At 37.4% G+C, this 18,794-nt stretch overlaps 1 protein-coding gene across 8 annotated transcripts in view; it reads left to right on the top strand.

Moving 5' to 3' along the window:
• The window catches only part of LOC145284844 (natural resistance-associated macrophage protein 2-like), a 131,039-nt gene that overhangs the window by 72,701 nt on the left and 39,544 nt on the right, over positions 1–18,794 (top strand). For all 8 annotated transcript variants that reach the window (XM_080133828.1, XM_080133831.1, XM_080133824.1 and 5 more), the window contains 2 exons: positions 11,498–11,653; positions 18,114–18,183. In XM_080133828.1, coding sequence (XP_079989954.1) covers positions 11,498–11,653; positions 18,114–18,183 — 226 coding nt within the window. The remainder of the gene's footprint in view (positions 1–11,497; positions 11,654–18,113; positions 18,184–18,794) is intronic.

The raw sequence follows: 18,794 nt of genomic DNA, 5'->3' as shown, positions 1-18,794 counted from the left end.
GCACCAACATTTTTAATGCTAAATTTATTCAAATAGAATTACAAATTTGGTTGGACATTTATCCGTTTCAAAATTATCATTTTTTTTTTTTCCTTTGAATTGTCAACTTGTTGATATCTTTGTCTTTCATGGATGTCTCTATATTTCACAGGACAGAAATGTTGACATTTTTCTTGAACTCATTGATTTTTCCAAGATAGTTGTTCCAAAAAGAAAGTCCACACTTGTCAGTTTTTCAAAAATCACAAATTTAAGACAAATTGAATATAACTCTTTAAACAACCTATACCTCATTTGATTCACCTTTTATTCCTCTATAATTTTATCTGTTCGTATTTGATATTTAATTGAAGTGTGGGAATTGAAATTCCCAGCCAACGGACACACACAAAATGGTACTCTTAAGCTAAACTCCATTATCGCTCTTTAACTCTGGTGACACATGCCTTGCCACCAGAGGGCAATGCAAATTATGTCACTTCCTGTTTTATAGATTTCTTTCTCTTTTTTGCTGGACTCTCGGCAAGTCAAGATGTGACGAAATGCGCTCTGGTTGGTAGGCCCAACCGGCTAGCTTCCTTATCATCAGACTCTCATCAAATACTAAACACAAGTAACATTACTCTTCAAAATGAACTCTTACTATCTCTATCTTTATTTTCTCTCTTGTATTTTTATGTAAATAAATCTACATTTATTTCTCGTATATCGATATGATCGTCTCATCATTATGCGACCTATGCTTCTCAATCACTTACCATTCATATTCATACACAAAAGAGATTGGGATCCCAATTACATAAGCAGAGCATCCTATCCTCTACAGAAGTATCCTAGTGTTCATGTCAATTTAAAAAAATTAACTTCAAATCGAGAAGGTTAAAAGAAACTCTGCACAATGGAAAATTGTTTTTTTTAAATGTAAACTTAGAATATTAATGCAGCACAAATACAACGGGAACACAATGAACTCATAAATGTTTAGTAGCATAGCTCTTTTGCAATTTGACAGCCTGCAATCTTTTAAGCATTCCTTGAATTAGTCTACAACAATACTCAAGTGAAGGGACATTCCACTTCTCTTTAATTTTTGTCCAAAGTTCTTCCAGATTTGAAATTTTCTCATTGCCTAGTTGTTGCTTGATGTAATGCCATCTGTTTTCGATAGGATTGAGGTCTGGAGGTCTGGATATTGTGCAGAGCAATTCAAACACAAAATATCATGCTCTTCAAGGAACCTCTTGACATTGCCAGCTGTGTGAATGGGAGCATTATCTTACATGAAGTAAGTCTGGCCAAAGTAGAGTAGAAAATCCTCAGTCAACATATTAATGTACTTGGTCGAATTAATTCGAACTTGCAAGTTAACTATTGGTTCTGGACCATTGGCACTAATAGCGCCTCACACCAAAACTGAACCCCCACCATCTTGCAGTGTTAAAACTGTACCTAGGATTAAATTCTTCGACCTTCCTTGCTTAGCCTATTGAACTTGCTTTTGTTGCTAAAAGTCACTTCCGACCAATATGAAGAGTCATGATCTTCATTGCATCTGACAAAGTCAAGACGATGCTTTTTGTTCTTCACAGAAATCATTGGCTTGCATCTTACAACACAGCCTCTCAAATTAAATTCCTTCAATCTGATCTTAACTGTAGAAAGAGAGCATTTTTTAACAAGTTTACATTGTTGTTGGATTTGGGAAGCCGTTTCAAATCTGTTTCTGAGGCTGTTTTGATAGCATTGTCTTCCTTGTAAGAAGTAACTCTATGATGACCAGATTTATGGGTATCACGAACATTGCTGGTGTTTTGGTGCTTTTGTACAGTCATTTGTACAGTTTTCTCATCACATTTCAATCTGTGCCCGATTTCTTGATTGGATAAACCAGAAAGGTGGAGATTAATGAGTTCCTGATGATCGCTAAGAGAAAGTTGTGGCATATGGACTAACTGTTACGTTGTATAACCTGGAACAACAATTACGATTAGAGATGCTTTGTTGCCTTAAAGGTGGATATTTTAAACTGGTTTTAAGTTCATTTGTTGCTGTGAAGTTTTTTTTTGCCTTCTCGATTTGAAATTAATTTTGTAAATTGATGTGAACACTAGTTAAATTAATTTTGTAAATTGATGTGAACAGGTAAAACTATAGAGGAATAAAAGGCAAATAAAATGAGGTAAAGGTTGTTTACACAATTACATTCAATTTAGCTTAAATTTGTGGTTTTTGAAAGAGTTACAAGTGCAGACTTTTTTTGGCACCACTGTATATTTATCATATGTTATGTTGTAATGTAAAAATTAAAGATACACAAATGGCAACTCTTTGAAATGATAGGTTCACAAAAAAAAAGTAGTTATTAATCATAGTCTAGACTGAAGACACCCGTTACATTAGTTACAACACCAAAATGTAAGGGATGACATCACTCTTTTCCCGGATTACTCCACTTACCCTTGATCCTTCACCTTATAATGCTGAAATTTTAGCAAGAGGGCATCAAGAACCATTTGTTCAAGTCTTTGGTATGACATGACTGTGGATAGAAACCTGATCTCCCAGCCTATTTATAAACACTCAAACCATTTTCACAAATGGGCTGATCAAATTACTGCCAGAAAAGTGTCTACTGCTGCTAATATTATTATTTATTTATTATTTTACTTCATCGTCCTCAAACTATTGATACCTATTTTTATAATTTTAATAAATAATAAAATTAATTTAGCGATTTCATGTTCTTATAACGCCAAGGGGAGATAATTAGTGAGTCATTGATTGACAAAAATCTCTGATAATGACATTTCTGAACTATGATTCGTAATGAATTTCATGAATAAAACTACTTGATTATTTTCTGTAATTTTCCATGTAAGCTAATATTTTTCAATAACAAGTATTTTAAAAAGTTCTCCTGACATATTTCACAAGCATCAAAATCAGTATTTGTTTTTTATCTAATAGGATTGCAATTTTAGAACTTTTGTAATGTAGTGGGGTTGTATATATTTATGAGTATATATTATCATCTAGTGTATATATATATATATATATATATATATATATGTTGATATATTGTCTAGTGATGAACAGGATATATAATACAACAAATAAGGAGGATAATAGTTCTCTTTGGGAGGGGGTTAACATAGGCCAATGGGGAAACATATTTGGTCCATCTTTGGTCTTGTTTGATGGGAAGCTGCAAAGAAGATTCATACCAATGAATTAACAAATCACTAGTTGTCTTTTCAGCAACTTTATTTATCAATGTTTCCCTGTTAAAAAGCTGGAATGCTGGCCCTTGATTTTTTACTATCGACATTTTTCGACAGTCTCCCCTGCTTGGAGCTATTACGATCAGTGAACCGTCTCTCTCCCTCTGACTAACGACTATCGACTTTCCTCTCTGACTGCTAACTCTTGACTAATTTCTACATGTCTCTTAAATCATATAATTATGTCATTAACTCCATGTGACCAAAGACACAAATCTGATGATCCATGATGGTCACGTATACATGTTTATCTAGTTAACATTCCTGTTTATGTTAGTTATGAAAACTAACATTCCTTTACATTTCTAAGCATAAATATTTTTATCCTAAAAAATACCTTTTGCCTTGATACATTCTTTCTAACATTCTATTTTATAACATCAATAATGATCATAATAATCGTTCAGCTTGGACCAACTATGTAACACTTTGAGGAGTGTAGAGTTACTCCTTGGTTCCCTTTACTCCCAGGTCCATTCTATCAAAGTCACAGCTATGAGTTAAAAAAAATCTGTCTTTTACACATTATATACAAAATATATAATTATACAAATGTTTTATAAATAGGTTTTATACCAAATATACATCTGGTTTTGATATAAAATGACCTGCTTTGTTGCTAGTGTTGGGACAATTAATCGGAAATCAGAAAGATCAGAATATTTAGGGGTATCGGAAATTCTGTATATTTTCCGATACCAAAACAGTTCTTTTGTCTTTTTTATTTGATTTTGTTTAAAGCAAAATCTTCCATTGCTGTAAAATAGATATTGATTTGATTTTAAAACTATCAGTAAAACTAAAATCTATAGATCATCTCCCCACAGGTGTTTTTTTACGTTTAGGAAACTACCTCCACATTTAGCATGTATTTTTACGGTAATTGGAGGAAAATAACAACTCTGTAGTTAAATGTTTAGAGATTTATAAAGAATTAGAATCTAATTGTATGATACTATACATCAATCCATGGAGGGTTAACTTGGTCAAGAAATGTCCTAGGAATGGCAACCAGCTCCCCAGGTGTTAGACACAATCAAACGATAGGCACATGGAAACATCAACGGGTCGATGTGGCGTCGACTATAACTGGCTGGCATGGGTTGCTTCTTGAATCTTTTTTGTATCGTTACAGGCAGCGTTTCCATCATCGACATTAAATGGCAGGGACCGTGTGCTGAAATTTAACGTTTGTATAAAAATAGCGAACAAATGCATTTTTATAAAAATATATAATTTATTTTACATTTAACACTGGCAGAGCATATTTAAATTAGGTGATTGTTGACCCACATCTGTCATGACCTGTGACTGGATCAAACTACTGCATGTCTGCTTTTGACAAAGTTCAACACCTTGACTGTTTTAAAACAATACAATTATAATTCAATTCTCTCTTTCAATGAAGAAAGAGAGAAAGGAAGTGAAATACAGAGAGAGAGAAAAAGAGTACGAGTTCTGATTAGATTATTGAAGTTAACCGATTTCAGCCTGTTCAATGCCGCTTTTCAGTAGATAATCAAAGTTAAGCAACTCTAAACTTGGTGGGTGTCAGTCTACATGAGATTACCAAAGTTATAGGACTATGAGTCTGGTCAGCGTCCGTTCTCTTTAGATAAGCGTTTCGTTTTTTTTTTTCAAATTCAGCTACACGCATGCAAGGCTGACCTTAGAGTCTCGAATGATTTTGACACCGTCAAATTTTATATACATCTATCAGTGAAACCTGGTATATTCTAACATTTTGAAAATCACACAGCACCTGCATGACGTGTTCATAAGTAGTTGTGTACAAGGTTAATTAATGTAGAAACTCACAGCTCCCCAAAATGGGAGCTACTTCATTTTGCCACAATTGTATCAGAATCAGGAATTTAGTACGGAATCTGTAATTGTATCGGAATCAAGAAAAAATATTGGAATCGTCCCATCACTAATTGTTGCTCAAGCTTACAGATAATAATGAACTCTTTCACTTACTATAAAAAAAAAACAGGAGAATATGTCTCTTGGCGATTATGCTCGTCTTGCACTCATGGCAGTCGGGCTGACATATAACCGCATTCTTTATTTGTTGTGTTTACTTTTCTGTTCAATATATTTTGTTTCTACTAATTAACAAGTGTTTTTTTTTTTGGACCCTTACGGAATCACAAGACTAACAAAGGTTATTATGTCAGATAACAAAATGGTCAACTATTAAAATTGAAATGTTTTAATGAAATTGTTATGACATTTGTTAGAAATTTAAAAAGTCTTATCACTATGTTTCTGAATTTTTGAGATGGGGATTGATAATTTGTAATATTTGGACTACCGTTCTCATCTTGAGTGTTATTTTCAGAATGTTTTGGTCGATGTAAACTTCGACCTTCTTGAAGTGTATCTTGTCAAACTCGGGGAATCTTTCTATTGAACTCGGGCAATCTGTATGGAATTTCAAACAAATTCCTTTATTTTATTTCATCTCTGAAGGTAATATGCTCTTGTTCAGTCAGCCATGACCAAGTATGTAGAGAATAGGAACGACCATTAAGACGGGACACACAAAAGAGTGACACCGTCGTCTGATTAGTAGTATATATAGAGCACGCACGCACGCACCGGTAGAAGAACGACGACTACGATGATAGTCGACTCGGAAACCTTACATGGCGCTACGAACAGGATTTATTTTTCAACATAATTTCTTTTGCACGATTTTTGGAGTATAATGGCGTCAGGACAACACAAGGAGGGCCAATATATGCAGTTGATTCAACAACTAATAAATCTGCAAAGAGAAAACAATGAGCTTCGCGGAGGGAGTGCCTCGAGTCAGTCTAACACCAAGAAACCAGACCGGCCATGTATCGAACATGGATTCACCGACGCGGACTGGGCGCTTTTCATCGACTCGTGGGCCCGATACAAACAAATGTGCGGCCTTACCGACCCCGTGGAAATCCGCAATGAACTAAGGACAGCCTGCTCAAATGAGGTAAATAGACTTTTATTTGACTTAGTTGGGCCTGAAACCCTCAATTCTGTCACAGAGGAACAACTCTTAAGGCATATACAGTTCATTGCGGTGAAAGGTCTACACCCGGAGGTGCATAGACATAAATTTCATAACATCAGACAACAGACGGGGGAGGGACCCGCACAGTTCTTGGCAAAGCTTCGATCCCAGGCACGGTTTTGCAATTTCACGGTTCTGTGCCCCAACGAGAACTGCCGGCAAGCCGTAAACTATTCGGAGGACATGGTAGCTGGCCAACTCGTAGCTGGTCTGGCAAATGCGGAGTACCAGTGTAAATTGCTGGCCGAAGCAAATATTCTAACCACTGTGGAGCAGAAGCTTCACAGGCTGGTTAGTTTAGAAACTACAGAGACGTCTGGTCCTCAGTTGCAACGAGGCTCAGAGGGACATTCGACTTTTGGCCTACTAACAACCGAGAAAAAACCATATCGGAAGGAGCAGCCGCTCAAAACCCCTCAGAATAGTCCTTGTGAAGGGTGTGGGAGGACCTCACACCCCAGTGGGTTAAAAGGGCGGAAGAACTGCCCGGCGAGGGGGCTAAAATGTTTTAATTGTGGCGTCACAGGCCACTTACAAAGAGTGTGCCGGAAACAGGAGAGGTCGACGGCGGAGTCAACAAACGATGCCACACGTCAATCGAATATTTTCGGCAGCAGAATGGAGGGGGCACCGGCATGTTACAATCAAAAAGGTAGAATAGCAGCAGTGCCACACCTTGCATGGAGCAGTGGTGGGTTCAGGAGAAGTCCCCCTGAGCTACCACCCTCATTAATGGTCGATGTGTCCCTGATACCAGAGTCCCAGGCTAAATTCGGGTGCGCTTTGGATAAGGGAGTAAGCCGTCGAAAACACCGCATCCAGGCCATTGCAGATACCGGTGCCCAGACGTGTTCGAGTTGCCCAGAAATATTGAAAATATTAGGGTGCACCAGCAGGATCTTGATACCTACCACCCACAGGATACGAGGAATCACAGACAAACCCCTAGATATCAAGGGGGTGGTCCTGACTCAGATTAAGCTCGGTCAGAAGGAAACGCGACAAGTGGTCTACGTTTCAGAAAACACGTCAGGATTCTACTTGTCAGAATCGGCCCTCAAAGACCTAGGAGTAATCAATCGCGACTTCCCGCATCGAGTATCAAAGGCCGATTTATCGGCTTCAGAAAGTGGGACAGCACCGTGTGGATGTCCGAAAAGAGAATCCGTCCCGGACAAGCCAGCGAGGATCCCGTTTACCCCCACTGAAGATAATAGGGAACGGTTAGAGAAGTGGTTACGTGAACACTTTAAGTCCAGCGCATTCAACACCTGCCCCCATCAACCGTTACAAGTCATGGTAGGGAGGCCGCTGGATATAACTTTTACCCCGTGGGCGAAACCATCGGCCATACACACACCCATTCCAGTCCCTCATCACTGGAAGAAAAGGGTAAAGGATGATTTGGATCGAGATGTTGCGTTGGGTATTATCGAACCGGTACCAGCAGGCACACCTACGATCTGGTGTTCGAGGATGGTAGTCGCTCCAAAGAAAGACGGGTCACCAAGAAGGACGGTAGACCTACAAAAATTGAATGCAGCAACGATGAGAGAGACTCATCACACACCGTCCCCTTTTAATCAGGTGTCCGTGGTGCCTGCCCAAACCAAAAAGACTGTCTTGGACGCATGGAATGGGTACCATAGTCTGCCACTCTCCCCAAAAGCCCGGGACGCGACCACGTTCATAACGGAATGGGGTCGTTATCGGTATCTCAGGGCTCCCCAGGGTTTTCACGCATCCGGGGACGGGTACACGCGCCGGTTCGATGACATCACAGTTGACATGCCTCGAAAGACCCGGTGCATAGACGACACACTCCTATGGGACAGGTCCTTAGAATTGGCTTTCTGGCATACTGTGGACATTACCCATTGTGGTAAAAGTGGGATAGTCTTTAACCCTGACAAATTTCAATTTGCTGACGATGAAGTTGAATTTGCCGGCTTTGTGATAACCTCGGACGGCGTGAAGCCAACTAAAAAAATGACGGAGGCTATTCTCAATTTCCCGACCCCAACGAGCATTACTGGTATCAGGTCCTGGTTTGGTTTAGTTAACCAGGTGTCGTATACATTTGCACAGGCCGATATAATGGCCCCTTTTCGAGAGTTGCTGCGGACAAAGAACCGTAAATTTTACTGGGACGACACATTGAATAGACTTTTCGAAGAGTCGAAGAGGAATATCGTTCAGAAAATCGAAGAAGGGGTGAAAACCTTCGATATGAACAGAGCGACCTGCCTTTCAACCGACTTCAGTAAGGTTGGCATTGGGTATTTTCTGTTCCAGAAGCATTGCCAATGCCCAACGGAATTAGGTCCCAACTGTGGTAAGGACCACTGGAAGATGATTTTGGCCGGGTCTCGCTTCACGAAAGATGCAGAATCTCGTTATTCCCCTATAGAGGGGGAGGCTCTAGCGCTGATTTATGGCTTAGAGTCTTGTAGGATGTTCATCCTGGGATCCCCAGACCTATTGGTCACCGTGGACCACCAGCCCCTAGTGAAAATTTTCTCGGATCAGATCCTGGAGAATATAAAAAATCCCCGCCTGTTCTCATTCAAGGAGCGGTCGTTGATGTACAGGTTCCAGATTAAGCATGTTCCCGGGAAACTCAACGCAGCACCGGACTGCACATCCCGATACCCGGCGCCGTTAAGACACAGCAGACTAAAGGGCACTGACACTTCCCAGCAAATCGAGGGGAGTATACAAGCATCCATCATAGCTGCATACGCACATGACCCCAAGTTCCGAGCGATCACCTGGGATAGGATAGTCGCAGCTGCAGCCACCGATGAGGAGTGCCGAACGTTGGCGTCATACATTCAAGACGGGTTCCCAAGGTCACGCCACGAACTACCACCAGAAATCCGGCAATTCTGGCCGATGGCAGACCAACTATATTGTCTGGAAGGGGTACCCATAAAAGGGGACAAAATTTTGATACCAAAACGGCTTAGAGCCGAGGTGTTAGAGGCATTACACTCCACCCATCAAGGGGCGAATGGTATGTTGGCTAACGCCAGACAACGGTTATTTTGGCCTGGTTTAGACGCCAGCATCCGACAAACAAGGGCGCAATGTCGGAGTTGCAATTCGATCGCCCCATCCCAGCCTAGGGAACCATTAATGCCACCCATAAACCCGGAATTCCCATTTCAAAAGACAGTCACTGACTTGCTAGATATGCACGGGAAAAGTTACATGGTATACGCGGACCAATATACCGGTTGGATTGAGGTCACACCACTACCATCAGGAAGGGCTGCAGCGGTGTGTAACGCCCTGAGGGTTTGGTTTTGCACGTATGGTGCGCCGGAGGAAATATCATCCGATGGAGGGCCACCATTCGATTCACTAGAATACAAATCGTTCCTAGAAGACTGGGGCGTAAAAAGGCGCATATCATCTGCACATTACCCCCAGAGTAATGGCCGAGCTGAACTGGCCGTAAAAACGGCCAAAAGAATGCTGATGGACTGCGTTGATGGCTACGGACACCTACATCATGATCGGGCAGCACGGGCGATGATGACTCATAGGAATACGCCCAGTCAAGACCTTGGATTGTCGCCGGCGGAAATGCTATATGGCCGAACAGTAAGGGGCCATCTCCCCGCACTTCGCAACAAATACTGCATCCACAAGCGTTGGACGGAGACCAGAGATTTGAGAGAGAGGGCGATGGCGAAAAGGCACGTACTTAACAAAGAACAGTACGACATACACAGCCGCCCCCTCCAACAGCTCCGAGTCGGCGAGTCTGTGCAGGTGCAGAATCAGGAGGGACCAAATCCACGACGATGGGCGAAAACTGGGAGAGTCGTCGAGACAATGGGTAACAGGCAGTACAGGATACGGTTGGATGGTAGCGGCAGGATCACATTACGCAATCGCCGTTTCCTCAGGAAAATCAAACCGGTCATGGATACGCCGGAGTATCCACCCACTCAACAACCCCATCAACCACCTCCCCAAACACCAAGAAGGGAGGACAGCAAACCACCGTGCAACATGCATGAGATGATGGAGGTGGAAGAAGCTGATTGTGACACATCAGAAACAGATATGGAGGTGGACCAAGATCCGATCATCCACAAGCCAATGCAGACGAGTCCGGTCCCACGACGCAGCATGAGAGTAACACGAGCACCAAGGCCACTTTCCCCTCAAATGCAAGGACCAACTCACTACTACACGGAATTCTCCTGTCACATGACCACAAAACGACGGTAGTGTGGTCACATGGTGGGGGGAGGGCATGTAGAGAATAGGAACGACCATTAAGACGGGACACACAAAAGAGTGACACCGTCGTCTGATTAGTAGTATATATAGAGCACGCACGCACGCACGCACCGGTAGAAGAACGACGACTACAACGATAGTCGACTCAGAAACCTTACAAAGTAGAAGTCTTAACTAATTTGTAATTGTATTCTTAGTATCACTTGCATTGAGGACTGAATCTTCAACCTTCAGATAATTGTCTCTTAGAACTGAATTTTACTTTGTACTTTATCCATTAAGTGACAGGTCCTTGTGTCTGAGGTTACATCTGCTGAAACGGGAGAACAATAACCAAGATAAGAACAGTAGTTTGAATAATACAAATAATACAAATTTTTTTTTATTTTCACCTCAAACAAGGCACAGTGCCATGTTAATGAAAGGGGTTACTATCAGAGACATAAGTTGCAAGGATACTATGTAGGCAGTTGAGCAGCAAGATGTCTGTTTACATTACACTTGAACTTTTGCATGTCAAAACAGTTGGAAGTGGGAACTCGGAAGAGAATTCCAAAGTCTAGCAGTTCTGGGGAAAAAACTATTAGAGTAGAAGACTTTCTGACATCTGGGAATTTCTACTGTGTAAGGGTGGGACTTTGCTGCTTGTCAGGTTTGTCAGGGGTATTTACGTCAAGGGGATACAAGGACTTGTAGTTCGGAGCATCTACCATTAAAATACTTGTAAAACAGGAAAGGGGATGCAACATTTCGTCAGTGGGACAGAGGTTAGATGATCAGGTTGGCGACTCTAGTTTTAGTTTAATTCTAGTTGAAATACAAAATTGTATGTATGTAATGTCTTATAAAAAAAATGTTTTATTAAAATCATTTTTTTTTTTTTTTAATTTATTTGCAGTTTTTTACTGTGAAGCCAGATGTGATTGAAATATTAAAAGGTCTGGCAATTCCTTGGTGTGCTGGTTGCAACAAGGATGCCATCCAACAAATGGTTGGAATTATCGGTGCTGTCATCATGCCACATAACATTTATCTCCATAGTTCTTTGGTGTTGGTAAGAAAACCTTTTTCTTTTTTGTTTTTCTCTTTTTTTCTTTTTGTATTTTTTCTCCTATTTTTTGTTTTTGTTATTTTTTTGTTTTTATTTATCTTTTTATTTTTGTTTTCTTTGCATCTCTTATTCTTTTTTCATTCTCTTTTTCGTTTTCTCTTTTTATGTGTTTTCTCTTTTTTATGCGTTTTCTCTTTTTTATGCGTTTTCTCTTTTTATGCGTTTTCTCTTTTTATGCGTTTTCTCTTTTTTTTGCGTTTTCTCTTTTTTTTGCGTTTTCTCTTTTTTCGTTTTCTTTTTTTTTTGTTTTCTCTATTTTTTTTTGTTTTCTCTTTTTTTCATTTTCTCTATTTTGTTTTGTTCGTTTTCTCTTTTTTTTTTTTATTTCTCTTCTTTTTTGATATATTTTTGTTTTTCATTTTTTATATTATGTTCTTAATGAGTTCACTAGCATGGAAAAATCAGTTCCCACAAATACAATTGCAAATAACTTAAGACTTTCACCCATTCATGGCTAACAAAATGAGAGCATGCTCCATCATGGATTAAATAAAATCATTGGTCCATTCAAAATTTTTTGCAGATTCGTGAGTTCATCAGAAAGATTCCAGAGTTCAACAAGATACACCTGAACAAAGTTGGAGATTACATCAGCCAAAACGTTGAGTGATGAGCACTCAAGATGAGAACAGTTTTCTGAAGAGTACAAATAGTAACCTTTACCAAATTTATGGGTCCATGCTCTGTAACAGATTCCAATGCTGAGTAGAGCTCATTTAATTTATACCACTCCTAAATCTCAACTGTTTGCATAGCAGGAAAAACCTGTGCTGGCATACTTTGAAGAAGTGCATTCCTACATCAAGCCATGATGGGCTAATTAATTAGCCCCTAACTTTGTCTGTTTGCATAAATAGAAAATAGTACATCAAAACATGTGACTGCTACAAGATTATCGGTGCAACTTTACTTTTGCGTATTCTCCAACCCAATCATGTATTTTCGAACAAACACATTTCAGGAAAAAACATTATTACGTACTTATGTATTCCAAAATTTACAAAACATTGTCCAGTAGAAGACATGCTAAAGCTAATTTTCAGAAAAAAGTGTGTAGTATTATCGAGAATAAGCAAGATGGCTGACTTGAAAGCAATTATCTCCCCCTGATTTCAATCATCGAAATGGTTTAATTTACAGTGAAATTGTGACTTTTATTTATAATAATTTTTATACTGGACCATATTTTGTCATCTTTGGTCCCCCAACAAAAGGAGGGTGGACCTGTTAATTCAGCCTTTTCTGTTCGTCTGTTCATCTGTCCACACTTTTCTCAATAACTACACCTCAGAATTTTTTGAGATTTTGTACAAATGTTAAACATGATGAGTAAAAAAAAAAAAAAAAAAAAAAAAACGAACGGATTTTCCGAGAAAACTCCAGTTGCCCCCCTAGGGGTGCCTTCCAGATTAAAATGGCTAAAATTGACACTTTTGTGCTTATTAAAAAAAATTGATGCCTTGGATTTTTATACAACTTTCTGAAAAGTTGTAACAAACTGATTTCTATATAATTTTGTTTGTCTATACTTTACGATAACTCTTGGGTGTACTCCAGGGGCTCTTTTAGGGCTAATAAAAACACTCCATTTTTGAGACTATTTTACCATATTTGTCCAAAATTTTCTGTGTATGTCTATTTAGCAGTTTTGCATGGTGCTGAACTCAAATTTAAATATGTTAAGGCCTTGGGGACTTTTGTGGCTCAATGGGAGGGGTACAAATGATGGACTTAGTCATTTCTTTTTTTTTTGCATGGTGCAGAACTCAAATGTACATATGTTAAGGCCTAAAACTGCACCATTTGTTCATTTTCACCAGAATTTGACATCCCCTGGGGACTTTTGGGGCTAAATGAGGGGTGGGCAATGCTTAACTTAGTTATTTTTTTTTATGCCTCGTTCACTGTGCAGTCACGGGGGACCATGCATGCTTCACTTGTTGGAACTTATACTAATTTTGGCATGGCACATAAGTATGTAATGTTTTTTCTGAAATCCATTTTTTCGAAGACACTATAGTAAAGTTGCACCAGATCATCTGGCGTATACTTGGGCTAGAATTATTAGAATTCCTGTGCATCAAAATTTCCTCTTTGCTTAAATGGGAAATGAAGTACTGCTGACAGATCTTTTTATACGAGCATGGTTATTGGAGCTGTCAGTCAGAGGCGAATATATCATCTCACCACCTTAGAAGCTCAACCCTGTTAGAGTTTTCCTCCAGAGTCTAGTTATCCTCAAGTCAAGAAATATGCATTCATATCTTTAGTAAGAGTTTTAGTACAAACAATAACTTAATAACCCTAATAAAACTTGAACACTGCATGCTAAATTTATAATCAGTGCCAGTACCTATTATTACCAAATATTATATACTAGTGAAACTTGTGGAAATTCCATAGAGGTATCCTTTATCTTTTGTATATTCCAGCTACGCATGCTATGGACATCTGATGCAAATGAATATCCCACAATATTATTTTACTATCTTCAAACTGAAACACTGAAATACTCTGGTTAATTTAGTTTCAGAATATATATCTGGATTTTGGGGTCTATTTTCAAAACCTTTGTAGGAATTCATGACTATTTTGTGGATGTCCGATGTGAATTATATTATTGTACCATCTTTGTACATAGCAAATACTGAATCTTGAGTCTACTCATTTGGAGTTTCATGTTCAACACAACAGCAACTTTAGACGAAAAAAAAAATTTTTTTTGGCATTGCATCTTCAGTGATCGGATAATCCCATCTTTAAAAAAAAAAGGGGGGGGGACGGTAATAATGTACAAGCATGAAATTGACAGTATTTTATCATATAGATAATACAGGATATATTGTCTTTGTATACATGAACTAAAAAAGTATTACCTTATTTTTTTTTTTTTTTGTTATAGTCACCTAACATAGTTCGTAACTTCCGACATATCACTATCAGAAGTAGTGACAGGGCAAATCAGTTCCTTCACTTTTATTGTTCTTTAGTATTTCTATCGTGAAGTGATTTATTGAAATAAAGAAGAAAAGGACATTATTGAAAACAAAATTATGCAGATAAAATAACACGATTAGTCTTTATTTGCACTTTTAATAACAAAATTAAAAAATAAGTTTTTTTTTTTTTTTTTTTTTTTTTTACACGGTGGTCACCACTTATCAAGGCCCGGAAGCCATTCGGGTATAAGGGTTATTGCAAGTACAGTACGTTAGTGTGGAGATTTGATAAAGTGTTTACTTAAGGGGGCAGTTCATTAGGAATTTGTTAACGTTGGACTTGACATCCAAGTTGTAGTCAGGTGGGAAACAGGCAGACGGAACAGAGTTCCACAGGTGTGCAGTTCTAAGAAAGAAGCTTTGTTCATGGAATCCACGTTTTGATTTAGGCACAGATAAAGAGTGGAGGAAATTTTTCACAGTGGATTTAGCTAGATGGGTGTTTTTCATGAAAGATTGGCGAGGGGGGACCAGAGATTGGAGTTCAGACGAGCACCTGCCATGGAAATAACGATAAAACAAGGATAGGCTCGCAATGTCTCTTCTGTGGGAGAGAGGTTGCAGGTTAGAGAAAAGGGCATCCCCCACTAAGCCACAAAGTCTATTTTGTACTCTGTCAAGGCAGGATAGGCTGTTTTTAGCAGCTCTTGCCCAGATATGGCAGCAGTATTCCATCCTTGGATGTACTTGGCTTTTATATAGATAGAAAATTGCATCAGTAGTGAGATATCTTCTGGAGCGGTAGAAGGATCCCACCATCAAAAAAAAAAATGTAATCAAAAAAAAAAGAAGGGTACATAGGGTACATGCAGATAAAAGTGAAGTAACTGATTTGCCTTGTCACCACTTCTGGTAACGTTATGCTGGAAGTTAGGAAGTATGTTACCTGACTATAACGTTTTTTTATTAAGACTCATAAATAAAAAAAAAACCAGCAAAGTATGAATGTTGGCAAAGTAATATAAATTTATTTATAGTTTAAGAGTGTGAATAAAAAAAAAAAGGGTAACCAGATCTGTTGATGTACATAAACGTCAAGCTCTATGACTCATTTTATTACTTTATTGCCATTTGTACTTTGATATTTGCATACTCTTGTTCTGATCTGATGATATTGTCAATGCCTGATACATAAATGTTATTTTATAAACTTTTTTTTTTAATTAAGTACTAGCAGAAAGATCCAAAATTGCTTGGGATTGAATGAGGAACATTGTCTTTCATAAATTCTCATACCATACTTTTGTTTCACTTTTTTCCTTTATTAATTAGATTTTAGATTTTTCATTAAACTTTTTATATTTGAATTATTTGTTCACTGGCTTGGAAGCGGATTTTAAAAAATGGCTAGTAACTTCACTTATTTGTTTATAAATTGATTTAACACAATATAATCTGGATATTTTCTTGGTGTTCTGTAGATTTTCTTTATATATACTAGTTTTTTCGACTTCATCATATCTCAATTACTCATCGAATTACATTGGTAATAATTTTTGGACCTTAGAGTACAATTTCTTCAGACTTTTTTTAGATTTTACAATAATCCCTTCACACCTTCATTGTGGATATTATTGATTACAATTTCGTTAATTATTTGATTTTCAAATTTGAATGCATTTTTTTTATACTACAATTTACATTTTGATTCCAGATTCTGTTTTGTTCTCTGGCATAGTCAGAAGAAACTGAAATTTGGAAAACTCTAAATTAGTGTCTTATGGTTTGAATTTGATTCAATTTGGATATCTGTATTTAAAATTTGAAGGAGTGTTCTGTGCATCTTTGAGGGGTGTGCTTAGAGATTCAGGACCACTTGCATTGTCTTTCTCAGTAAATTTTGCATGAGAATACACTTTTAGTTTTTATGTAGATTTTGTAACTTTTCCTTCTATAGGGAACACACACATCTCTCTCTCTCTCTCTCTCTCTCTCTCTCTCTCTCTCTCATATATAGAGAGAGGGAGAGAAAAATATTTTTCTGTGATTTTTTTTTTTTTTTTTTTTTTTTTTTAATTTTTTTTTTTACTTTAAAGTTTGCTGCCACTAAAAAAAATCACCCTTTATATACCAGGTTAAAGGTATTCAAGAGTGATAACTAATGAATTTAACGAGGTTATTAAGAGTGCTCAATAAAAGAAGAGCTAGGTATAGGTTTGAGGACTGGTTTCTTCTGTGAAAAGCACTCATTTATTGTTGCCTGACGAGGGATTCTGGTTTTAACCAATCACTTGTCCGAAACATGAGCATGTCCAGTATTGCGATCATGTAAATTTGTTATATATATAAAGGGTGATTTTTTTTTTTTTTTTTTTTTTTTTTAGTGGTGGCCAACTTTATTTAAAATAAAATAAATCACTGAAAAATATTGTTATTATACAAATGTGTGATTTGTTTTTTGTTTTAGATCAATTTTTGGCATTTATAATTGATTACTGTCACGTTCCAATGATGGTGAAAACATTAACCCATACTGCCACTAGTGAGCCATTCCTTTTTGCATGACCCATCAATCCTATCAATCATGGGAAGGAATGCAATTAAATAAGGACCTACGAGCCCAGAACTCTCTATTGTCACTGGAGGAAACTAAAGTTATTCCCAAGAATATTTATAGTATCAATTATTTCTGTTTAGTTCATTAACTCTGTTATCATCACCATCATCATTTTATATGCTGGCATGTGTTAAGGGTATTTTATAGATTAACTTCTAAGCTAACATATCTCTGGCCAAGTCTTTATCCCTCATTCGCTCAGTCTCCATCAATCCTCAATGTTGGTTTTGTTTATATAATAATTTATGAAACCCATGCATCTATCTGTAAACACCCATTCTGGTGTTTCACCTTCATTGTCAATATAGCCATGCCTCTAGATCCTTTATTTAGTCACAGGTTATTTCTAACCTTTGTGAACAGCATAACTTTTGGAGTTGGCTTTGAATCAGTCAACAATTATTTTATTTTTTACAATCAACAGTATTTTGCTTCTTCCAGCTATTAAATTTTGTTTCTTCCGGCCAGGTGTATATCTGCATCAGATGTTTTATTCCTTCCAGGTGACATTTCCTCCAGTACATCCTGGCTTGGATATTCAACATATTTTCTTCACTTCCTATCCTTGTTTTATCTTGCTCTTTGTGTTATTGTTTTCTGAACATTTAATAATAATGTTAGTCTTATTCATTTTATTTTGATATTAACATGACTACCTACATGTTTAATGCTACTATTATCTTGTCTTCTGAATGTTTTAGGATATTTCCACTGACCTTTTGTATATTCATGCATACTACACTTATTGTTTTCTTTTTAACTAAATACTTGTTCATACTTTTTTTAGTTGAAACTGGCTGTGATAATAACTAAAACAAAAGTTCCTGACATTTTTCTATTTATTTAGAGTCGAACAATCAATCGTAACAATCCCCAAGAAATCAAAGAGGCAAACAAATACTATGGAATTGAATCGAGTAAGTATTGCAGTCACCTTTACTTATTGTTCTTACTCATTTTTTTCTTTGCATATATGTTGTAACAGTTGTAGAATTACTTACCTTTGGCTGCTGGTATATTAGAAACTAGCAGGATTGGTACCCTGACATTGCCCAGCAAAATTGAGAAAACCAAGATTCACCCCTCTTTCCCTCTAAATAAATTAACCGGAAAGACTTTTTCACTCCAAATGCTAAGCTTTTATTTATAAATGAGTTATTAAGGATTGAGTATTCACTGACTTGCTTGCTTGGCTAATGTGTTTGTGTGTTTTTCAAGAAGTAGGGGTGCTTTGTTTTTAATTTAGAAATTAAGAAAAGAATAAAATGGTTAACTTGTGTACAAAAGAACTGAAATGCATTATGGTGGAATTTCATTTCAAAATGAAATTAATGTTAATCACTTTTTTTGTCATCAATAGCTTTCTTTCTACAAAATTTATATTGTATTTTGGATCATTGCAGTACGTTTACAATAAAATAGAATTCGATTTAATTTATTCTAAATAATACGTTGACAAGTTTGGAATTATTTTCATAAGGACAACAGCTGAAAAAATCGTTATAACTATATATAGTCTAAAAAACCA

This window comes from Euprymna scolopes, chromosome 9 (assembly GCF_053919585.1).
Source record: "Euprymna scolopes isolate OS-2025 chromosome 9, ASM5391958v1, whole genome shotgun sequence".
Classification (NCBI taxonomy): Eukaryota; Metazoa; Mollusca; class Cephalopoda; order Sepiida; family Sepiolidae; genus Euprymna; species Euprymna scolopes.
Note: the sequence above shows the minus strand (reverse complement) of the source record. Positions and strands in the feature narration are given on the sequence as shown.